Consider the following 10,881-nt stretch of genomic DNA (forward strand, 5'->3'; position numbering starts at 1 on the left):
AAGTGGGGAGGGGTAGGAGAGGGGAAGGAAGGGGGAAGGTTGCCCGACAGGGGTAAGTGCCTCGTTGCACTCATCATTAGTCATTGAATGAAAACAGGAAAGAAAACGAAAGGTAAATGACTTCCTATAGCTTAAATATAAGCCCTTGAAGAGCCCACCTTTTATTTCATCTTAAAAAGTGGTGTATGAGAGATATACATTTATTCAATAATACTTAGTATTGGGGGTATTCAACGATATTCACTTAGCCTTTGGCACATTTAAAATATATCAGTCTTTTCTCTCCCAGGCATCTTTCCCAGAAAACAATGATAAAATTATCATTGGCTAAAGCACATCAAGAGGTGTACCACCTAATCCACCAAGTTTACTCAACACCAACTTAGCAGATACAACATCTTCCAGTGCCATACCTAAAAAACAGATGTTCCAGTAGTTTATGAAAAAAGTTCAACGTTTTCATCAGTATCACTAATTTTAACTCACTGAAACTACCATGTGAATCAGTTTCAAGGTTTCAAGGTATAACTAACAATAACTGAGTAGTGTTGACAGTTCTTTGCTGATCATTTTACACTTGCACAATGTTCACCAGCTTCTCCAACTTAAATTGTGAGTGAGTATGGGTTGGCACCTGCTCCCACCCTGTTGATTTGTGAATACTTCACCTCTGACTCTTCTACAGCTCACAACAGCTTACCTAAAGACTTAAAGATCCGTGTTTTTCCTTCAGGAACAGCCAATTTTCCTGAAATAACATCACCAATCTCCCCAGCCACTGTTGCCTAGTTATCAAAAGAACAAAGAATAAATTCCATGGAATGCCAATAACTCAAAGAATAATGAGCCACCAAAGCCACAAGGCTTACATAGGGACATATTTTGCAAAGTTTCTCTACAGAAATTCTGACAGACTAACCTTGGAGAGGATCACATCCCCAGCTTCCTTAGAAGCTGCCTCAATGCTGTCCGCCACTATAAAGCTATTGTGCATAGTTTCATCATCTATTTCTCGCCATGTTGGGCGGGGTGCACCGACAGCTGTGTGAAAAAAGAGTCACAATTCCTGATTTTGAGATTTTGATTTGAAAGCAATATACATATTAGGTCTGTGGGTAGCTTATGATCATTATGAGTGTTATTAGAAAATTTTATTTTGGAGCTGGTAGTTTAAATTAGCAAATGTTTAAAATCAATTAGTATACAAAGAAGAAGAATCTTCCCCACTATGAACTAAAAAGGTAGTTTTATCAACGATGGCAAACAGTAATATTAGATCAAAACCAATTTTTGTCCATAAGTGCTGGTGTTTTCTCTGTTTGCATGGCACGAAGGGATCAGTGTCAGTATCTAAGCAACTACACACCTACACCTCCCCTTGGTGCTCAGTTGCTAGGATACTGAAATTGATAATTACACATGAAGTGACTAGAAGTGTAAAGATCTATGCATCTACAGTCAGTATGTTTACCAGGCCAAACTTAAGCCTATTAAACCCAAAATTTACCACACAAATTTTGTCCCATGACTGGCTGTCATCTGCATGCTTGCTCCCAAAGTTCCTGATAATGATGATAAAAATTAATCCTAATTAGGCCACTCACAGTTTATCAGTGCTCCAGGCTTGACCCACTTTCCAAACAGAACAGGTTCTGTTGCCAAGGTAGCAGTGACTATGACATCAGCCCCTGTGACTGCTTCTTCGACTGTAGCACATGCTTTGGCACCAATCTCATCTGCAAGCTTTTGAGCATTAACAAAGGTTCTACTCCATATTCTGACCTTGAAAAATGACAAGTTTCATTTGAAATCTAATACATAAAAACATTCAGTAGTGACAAACATATAGATCAATTCCACGCTACATCAGATATAATTAAACATATTCATGACTGTGAACGTACATAATGTGTATTCAACAAAGTATGGGACCTACCTAACTATGGAACACTATTCCTAATAATTTAAGAAATATCAATGATTACCACAGTTTTAAACATGGACTCAAGGAGCTCGACCTTGCAAGTTTATGGTCCCTTATTTGCCATTTAACTTAGTTTTTTTTTAGTTTTATGTAGCTCCATATACTATATCATTTTAAGCACTTTTTATATAGTTGTAAGTTTATAGACCTTATTTGCAATTTAACCTAGTTTTTATAAGTTTAATACTTCTATAATTTTATGCAGTTCCATAATACTACATCATTTTAAACACTTTTGTATAGCTTCCAGGTTTATTTATTTATCTTTTCTTCCATGACTGACCAGTAAACTAGCTTTATATAGCTAAGTGTCAGCCACATTAATAACGTATGTAAAGTATGTATGTAAGAAATAAATATGAGAGCAATCTATGCCGAAATAAACACTACTTACTTCACCACTACTTATAGTGTTCACTACTGCAAAGATCGCTTTCATATTCAATATATCATATTGGTATAATAATTGTAAATTATTACCTCAGTGAAGGGTTTCACAAACTTAAGGGCCTCAACATGACTTCTAGCCTGAGCACCTGACCCCAAAATACACAAAACTTCAGCACTCTCAGAAGCAAGGAACTGAAATAAATGATAACTAATGAAACATTCACATCTTCAGGAAAATTAATAGTAAAAGTTGATTCAACGTTAATCACATGATGCAAGGAACAGGAGTCAATTACAGTTACCATAGCCTTTTTGACAAAAAAAAATATGACAAATTTGGAAAGAGCACTAACAAGGAAAAATCTGGATCCTTTATGAGAACTTAGACCCCAGCACAACACTGAATGCTCTATACTAACTGATGATATGCAACTGAGCTACAGATATATCTTGTTAGGTCTGGCTGGGTCTTAACCCTTTAACTCCCATGAGTGACCAAGACAGAATTTATCCTTACAGTATCAATACAATATCAACCAGATAAGAGATAAGAATAAAGAAAATTATCAATTTGAGGATAATTAGCTGATCCAATACTAAATTCTCCGAACTAACATTATAAGAATGATATGGTTGAAAGCAAGGAGAATTACAGATTTGATCTCACAGTTAAAGGGTAAATATGCATGACTGAGACATGACAAGCCTCCTGCAGGGATCAGCTATCATTAAAAGCATCTAATGTGGAGATGACAATAAATCACTGCACTAAATTTAATACATTAGACTCAGTAGATGCAAAAACACACCTTAGTTGCAACAGCAGATGCTGCTGCAGTCCGCATGTCTGTGATTGGAATGCCATCCATAATCTTTAAATGTTTAAATATAATTCAATCAAAATTTGAAGCTAACCTTCAGTAGCATGTTGATTAAAATGGATGATTGGATCAAGGCCTTGAGCTACTGATTTCCCTAATGATAGCTCTGAGACTCAATCCAATTGACCACAATGCAGTAAATTTACATGAAGTGTGACTGAATTTAGCAGTATTTTTGACCAAAGAGACCCCAAGAAATACACTAAGAAATCTCCTATAGGATCACAAAATTTTGAGTAACTAACATGAAAGTAGGTTTTTAGTTAATATTTGAAGAAGCCAAAAAATGATTAAAGGATTTTGCAGCATACATTGTCTACATTCAGCCTCTATAATCAATTGATATGACAAATGGTTATGTTAGTTGACAAAATTGTCAAAACTGACATTACTGACCGCTTGTAACAAACCATTCTTGGGATCTAATACCATGACATTGCTTAAGAATGAAGGTAGGCCCTGTTTCTCATTTTCTGGAAAACCTGTGACCAATTTTACAGCAAGAGCATTGTCTTTAGCTGAATAGGCTGGCATCACAAGAAAAAATCTGCAGAATGATAAAGACCTCAATAATTATCCTAATTAACTCTAAAAACTGGTAAGTGCTGAGTCAATCTCAAAATAACTGGCCTGAATAATTCATTTCATTGACTCTAACTAGTTAAATGGCTCTAGGGGTTTAGAAACCTTAATATTTTCTCATTTGGAGGTGCTGTGGTTAGAGCTTGTAATAAAGGTCATGTCAGGATGTCCATAGGTTGGGCAAGGAGTGCTGGAATAAACAGGATAACCAGTTTGGCAGGTACAAAGCATGGCTTCTATACTACTTGGAAACAACGGAAAAGGGCTTGAGCCTTGGAAAAGAGAAATATGGAAAAGCTGCAGTTTCGTCGGACACGCTGAGAATTTTTTCAACAACCAACATCCATATCTACACTTTTTGGTAGGGCCCTATTCCACCTCCCCAGTCCCTGCCCTCCGTTGATGACCAAATTAATGCTAAAAAAACGAAAAGAATGAGCCCCGTCACAGAACCCTACGAATATCTTACAAAAATCTTATCAGTGATAGGTGTTTCCAGAAATTTAGTTTCCAAATATGTTCTTCAGTCATAAGACATAAGTATATGTTACCTTACCCGCGGTTTTCGACCTCAACGGCTGTGCGCACAGGCTGGACAACTCCGCCGCTTCTACGGGCGGAAAAATTGACTAAGGCCTGTTCAATGACCGGAATGAGGTCTTCATACTTTAGAACCTCTTTTACACGAGAGGCACTTATGTACTTTGGAGGTTCCAAACTCTGATGAGCCATTTCCCCCAAGTCGTACCAGACACACCTCTCCCCCACAACCGAAACAACATCTCCGGAAACAGAGTATGCACTACTACTGCACAGCTGTCTAGAATGAAAATACTAAAATTAATCTACCTTTTGATTGGCCTAAATTTTTATTCTAACCAATCAGTACAAGTTTTTGTTTTGTAAAAGCCACGCCCACTTGAGAGGCGGATATTCTTCGACGCCATCTTGCTGCGTAGACTGACCAGAGTCCGTGGCAAATTTACCTTTGCTAGCAATTGTTGATAATTGTATTTATCCGAAATGTCGGATAAGGAAGTTCACGAGCTTTCTATCCGCCCGATTACTTGCTTCTGTTTCAACAAGGATTGCAGTCGTAAGTCTTTACCGATTCATTAGTTTACTTCCGCTACGTACAGCTGAAGTCAGTTTTGTCTGCTTAAAAATTACTCATCCTAATGTCTAATAGCGGTGAAAGTTACCGATATGGATTGTAGAGGGGTTGATAACTCCTTGCCTGAATGAAAAATTCTGATACTTTTGTTTTTGATGCGGCAGAGCTGGCGTTTTCTCCAAATGACAGCACCGTTCACATTTGCAAGAGAGCTGGCAACACATGGGATAAAGGAGTTGTACTGTCTGAGGTGCGGACGATGAATAGAAAAATTAACCACAATCAGATGTGTCTGATCTAGTTGCTTAAGTATTGAAGTGCTCTTTTGAATAATTTTTTTTTTAACAAATGATCATACCTCTACAGCCCTAAGCAGTCGATCATTTCTAATAGGTTTTACTGTTTGCCTACTTCATTCTGAATTATTTTGTCGCTTTCTCTGCAAATGAACCCCATAAGTTTTTCTCATTTTGAGCTTACTTTGATTTTGTTTTTTGTTAGCATGGCCAACGTGTGACAGGAATGGCTTGGGCCCCAACCAGTAACAGGCTTGTCACCTGTGGAGCGGTGAGTTTTTGTGATAAAAAGTGTCATTGAGGGCCTTTCCGCACTATCGGACTAAACTAGAATTGTCCTGACAAAATCAAAGGACAAATTTTGTCATGGCAAATTTTTGTCTTGTCTGTTGCATCTGCATTAAAAATTTCAAATCCATCAAATTTTGTCAATGCCTGATCTGTTCATAAGACTGGCCAGCATAGTTTGGCAAAGGATTCCACCTCTAATTTCCAGGATTTATCCAAAGTCGTTTTAAAATTTTAGAATCCCCAAGTTTTGCAATGAAAGACAGTTTTTGCCCTCCTAGCAAACTGGTTTCAATTCAATTACATGCTGGTTGTAGCTTTTACAACTAGTGATTGACAAATTTATCACAATTTTGTCCCTCTGTTTGCCATGCATTTAACCTTTTAACTCCCAAGATCTCATTAGTAATTCTCCTTACTGTCTGCCATACAGTTCTTGTGATGTTAGTTTAGATAATTTCATATTGGATCAACTTACAATCCCCTAACTGATATTTTTCTTCATTCTCATCTCATGTCTGCCTGATTTTGTATTGCTATTGTAAGGAGAAATTCTATCTTGGTCACTTACGGGAGTTAAAGGGTTAAAGATTTGTCCACTTCTGCCAACATTTGTCATGTTGGGACAAACCATTGGGCTATGACATTAGTTTGTGTTTGTGGCCAGGTGATGTTTTGGACCCTCTTTTTGCATCACCTTCAACAAATAATTTTCAATCTTGCATCATAGAATCATTATGAATACTGTTGTCATCTTTAGGACAGAAATGCCTATGTATGGGACCTACAAGATGGCCAGTGGAAACCTATGCTTGTTATTTTGCGTATCAATCGTGCTGCAACCTGTGTTTGCTGGTCTCCTAAAGGTAACTGTAATTCTTCTCATAATACCACTTTTAGAACTGCAGTGAGGGATTATGACATTGGGTTTTGGACATCCAAATTGTTCATGAGATATACTCGTGAGTAGGCTGGCATGTATGGGGAAAGTAGTAGTAGTAGTAGTTTAGTCAAGTTATAAAGTTATAGTCACTAGATATATTCATAAGTAAGCTTGCATATACAGTGAAGGGGAGAAAATGAATCTGTCACACTTAAGTTGCAGATTAGGCAATTAAATATCTTAAGGATCTGCAAACTAAGGCAATTTTTTATTCAAGTCCTGTGGATTCTAAAGTAGAGTTTTTGTTGTTTATAGAGGACAAGTTTGCTGTAGGAAGCAGTGCTCGTCTCATTTCAGTGTGCTATTTTGAAAAGGAGAATGACTGGTTAGTAATATGATGCTGTCTGATTTTCTTACTCTTATTTAGGAACTGTTTGATCTTGTTTAGTGCAAGGCATATTGCATTTTGGTAGTGCTTATATATAGGTTAGTTAACATTTAATTAAATCAATTGATTTCCTTGTTCTGTGTGCATGTAGGTGGGTCAGCAAGCACATCAAGAAGCCAATCCGCTCCACTGTCTTGTGGTGAGCATTATTACTCATTTTGCAGCTCCTATTGTGGACAACCCTTTCTATATTATTCAGGCAAACATCTAATAATAATCTGTGGAGTTTTTCATGAAACATTCCCTTGTCAAAATTTAAGCAAATTTTTTACTGACTAGAGTTATAGGGAAATTGTATGAGTGTTAAAATGTATAAAGAAAAATTTTATATTAAATATAATGTTAGAGTGGAAGTGTTATTTCAAACTGAAAAAGGAGGTACTATTATGGCCCAGTTTGTGTATGTTGTAATAAGGTGTGAAATAATTCAAGAAATTGATAGAGCAAAGTAACTTAATTTTTAACATCAAAATTAATTCCTTTTGTGTCTGATTAAAATTTCTGCAGTCTTGATTGGCATCCAAACAACTTATTGCTGGCTGCTGGTTCTTCTGACTTCAAGACAAGGTAGGCAGGATCTTGAGAAGATTGTTAATCCTCCTCACTTTAAAAGATTCATGGTAGGACTGTGTGTTCGACATTTACAATTATGGGTGTTTGGCAGTGTGTGTATCAATTCCTTCTAGTGGTTGTCTATGTGCATTTGTAGAAAGCCTAACTTCCCTATCATTTGCTCGCATAGGGTGTTTTCTGCTTTTATAAAGGAAGTAGATGGAAAGACTAACACAGACACTATCTGGGGAAAGAAATCCAGTTTTGGAAGCTGTTTGTCTGAGTTTTCTAATGGCAGAGGTATGTACATGTAACAGTCTTCAGCAGTGTGACTTTGGCCTGTAGCAAAGCATTTATGCCAGGTTGTTTTATTGATGTAGAGTATGCTTGGGTAGATTCTAAAGTTTGGTTGCTGTTTATTAATTTATTTAGACTTGGCACAAAATTTTTAAGTTTAAAGCTTTTCAAATCCACAAAGAAGTGCTGCCTCTAAATTACAGTTTGAGGTCCTAGTATGGTTGCTAAATTGCATACTTGCTGAGCTAAGCTAACCATGATTGGAGGTTAATCTCCCCTGGCCATGCCCTCTGACTTGTTAACTTTGAATTTGCAAAGTGAAAGTTAGAAAAATTCGTTAAAAGATCACAAGAACTGTTTCCATTGATTTGTCTCTATCTTTATTGCAGGTGGTTGGGTGCATGGTGTTAGTTTCTCTGCCTCAGGAAACAAACTTGCCTGGGTTGGTCATGATTCTAGCATCAGTGTGGTGAATGCTGCTAATGAATCCAAAATGGCAACTATCAAAGGCAATTTCTTGCCTTTCACAGCTTGTGTGTGGGTCACTGAAAACAGTATTGTCACTGCTGGTAATGTTTGCAAGAGATACCTTGCCTTGTATCAAAATAGGGAACTTAAGTAGAAAGTGGATGCAACTGTTATTGGCATACTCTGTCTTCAGCTTATTAGTTGGATAATGATAGCTTCAGCATCAAAACTCTACGTAACCCTTTAACTCCCATGAGTGACCAAGACAGAATTTCTCCTTATAATATCAATACAATATTAAGCAGACAAGCAATGAGAATATAGAACAATATCAATTAGGTGATTATTAGTTGATCCAGTATACCAAATTCTCTTAAGTAACATTGCAAGAATTTTATAGCAGACAGTAAGGAGAATTACTAATGAGATCTTGGGAGTTAAAGGGTTAAGACCCCAAGCCTTGGGGGGAAAGAACAAAGAACTCATGGCTGCTATAAACTTCTCCAGAAGGTCAATACATTAGCTCCCCAAAAATATTTTGTGGAATATGGTTTGAGTTGTTAATCTCATAAACCTAGAAGATCAGCAATTGCATGAGCCACCACTGTTTTCTATGATGCTTTATGGAAAACAAAATTGGGAATTTGGTGCTCCAATTGGAAGGAGGGCCACATGTTGTTTATCGATGGGTGCTGGTATTCCAGCATTTTTGCTGCCTTAGATGTGACCCATCTGATCATGGCTTGTGAAAAAATGGACTTCTTGCTGGGAAAGCAGCTAGTTTTATTTCGTCACTATCCCTCTGGGCACCAGTAGCATGTAAATGTAATTTCAAAAATTTGTACTAAATTTCTCCAAGGTGTTGAAGTCTGTATTTTCACTTATCTATCATTTCTTAATGCATATTAAGCAATGTCAACAAACGTCTTTTATTCTAGGGTATGACTATGTCCCAATCTTGTTCAACCATGATGATAATGATACTCTGAGTGGAGGCCAAAAGCTGGATATACCTAAGAAGAAGGAATCCTCTGGAACTGTCAGTGCCATGGCTAAGTTCCGCACCATGGACAAACGAGCTCAGAGTGCTGATGACAGTGAATCTGGTACAGGAGTGCAGACCACCCATCAAAATGCCATTAAGTAAGAAATTCCAATCAATTTGTACTTTATTAAAATTATTTTGGACAGAGTGTCGTAAAAGGATAATTTAGTATTATCAACTGAATTGATAAGGTAAATTGGCCACTGTAAAGAGTTTCAAAGGTGATATTTCAAGCGCTAGCCTTTCATTGAATGATTGACAAAGGGCGAACATTCAAAATGTCAGCTTTTAAACTCTTCACCGTGGTCAATTTACTTTATCAACTCAGTTGATAATACTAATTTACCCTGTTATACTCTCCCACTGATGCAACACCTGTTTCTTTAGAAACTTTCCCCCTTTTGTCATATTAAGAAGTTACATGGTAATGGAATATTTTAGTTTTGTATCCTACTGATTATTTTTGGAAAAATAGTGTGGATGAAGCATAGTGATGTACATAGTAGAGCCAAACAAATGTTACGTGAGAGGACTTATGAAAGTTGTTATGTTAAGAAATTAGAGGGAACTGGATATATTCTATAGTGCACTCATACAGGTAAAACTTGAGCAATTGTCTCAATCAAGCATGGATTGGGTGACAGAAACCAAGCAAGTGTAAACAGTAGGAAACAATTCTATTTTAGTGCGTACTATAGCTGATACCACTCTATTCACTATCTCCATCAGGCATGGATTTAGTGAGTACAAGTTTCGTGTAGGCAGATTTGGCATATATATATATACCTCTTCAGTCCTCTTTGAAGCAAAGAGAGAAGGCACTAATATTTGTGCTTCTATTAAAAGATTAGTTTACTACAATTTAGAAAGTTTTTGCCTTCTTTTTTTGTTCCTTTTCTCAGTCAAGTGCAGATCCACAGTGGAACTAAGGCAGGTGCCACCAAGTTTGCATCATCTGGTGTTGATGGTCGTCTTGTCATTTGGAACGTCAAGGTAACTGGTCAGCTACTCGTTACATGCCATGTTATGTGTATTATTACCCTTACCAATTTATTTCCTACCATTCTTGCTATTGGAAATAGCTGAGGATGCTCAGCTTTAAAAGATCTTTATAGATAAATTAAATGAAACATTTCGCAAGCCGATTATGGACAAAAGTAAGCCCTGTGGTACGTGTGCTTCGCTACAGCACAGCCCTGATAATAATTATTAGTAATATTTATTTAAAATGGAAGGAGTGTTTGTAAATTTCCATTATGATTAACGGATTATTAATTCATTTTTTATGTGTTACAATCGTTTTTGTTTGTTTGTTTTTTCAGTCCCTGGAATCTTCCATTGCTGGTTTGAAGATTTCTTAGATGTTAAGAAGATCAGTGTTTTCTTTTCCTGGGCTGTTAGAGATGCCTTATATTTGTATCTGCTAAACAAATTTCTTTTATAAAAGTTGGAAGGCGATGATTTTACCACAAGTTGAAGTGGATCATCGAATCAATAAATGCTCTTTCGTTTTCTAAAGTTTGTCACCTTTTGATAATTTGCATAAAATTTATTAAGATCACATATTTGTTAGATAATTTGGTTTTATCAACTTGGTTAATAATATAAATTGGCCACTGTAAAGAGTTTCTAGAGCTGAACTTGCGAGCGAGG

The 10,881-nt window shown here is 36.8% G+C and overlaps 2 protein-coding genes across 4 annotated transcripts; one reads left to right on the top strand and one right to left on the bottom strand.

Moving 5' to 3' along the window:
- Positions 1-128: 128 nt before the first annotated feature.
- Positions 129-4,666, bottom strand: LOC113678588 (ketimine reductase mu-crystallin). Of its 3 annotated transcripts, none has more exons than XM_027195484.2 (8): positions 4,394-4,666; positions 3,652-3,802; positions 3,184-3,246; positions 2,465-2,566; positions 1,605-1,782; positions 920-1,041; positions 701-785; positions 129-413 (listed from the first exon to the last, which is right to left on the bottom strand). In XM_027195484.2, exons 1-8 carry the CDS (start codon positions 4,567-4,569, stop codon positions 328-330), a joined length of 963 nt encoding a protein of 320 aa, XP_027051285.2. In that variant the 5' UTR covers positions 4,570-4,666; the 3' UTR covers positions 129-327. The 3 variants fall into 3 exon arrangements, with proteins under 3 accessions (XP_027051285.2, XP_027051288.2, XP_027051287.2); XM_027195487.2 differs by having other exon boundaries at positions 4,389-4,657; XM_027195486.2 differs by having other exon boundaries at positions 1,605-1,743; positions 4,394-4,638.
- Positions 4,667-4,769: 103 nt separating this feature from the next.
- On the top strand, positions 4,770-10,746 carry LOC113678583 (actin-related protein 2/3 complex subunit 1A-A). The gene is made up of 12 exons (XM_027195480.2): positions 4,770-4,933; positions 5,116-5,201; positions 5,453-5,518; positions 6,296-6,401; positions 6,734-6,803; positions 6,958-7,005; positions 7,374-7,433; positions 7,609-7,718; positions 8,105-8,284; positions 9,122-9,326; positions 10,131-10,221; positions 10,551-10,746. The coding sequence occupies exons 1-12, from the start codon at positions 4,861-4,863 to the stop codon at positions 10,587-10,589; spliced, it is 1,134 nt and encodes a 377-aa protein (XP_027051281.2). The 5' UTR covers positions 4,770-4,860; the 3' UTR covers positions 10,590-10,746.
- Positions 10,747-10,881: the final 135 nt, after the last annotated feature.

The sequence above is a fragment of the Pocillopora damicornis genome, chromosome 10, assembly GCF_964200805.1.
Source record: "Pocillopora damicornis chromosome 10, jaPocDami1.2, whole genome shotgun sequence".
In the NCBI taxonomy this organism is placed as follows: Eukaryota; Metazoa; Cnidaria; class Anthozoa; order Scleractinia; family Pocilloporidae; genus Pocillopora; species Pocillopora damicornis.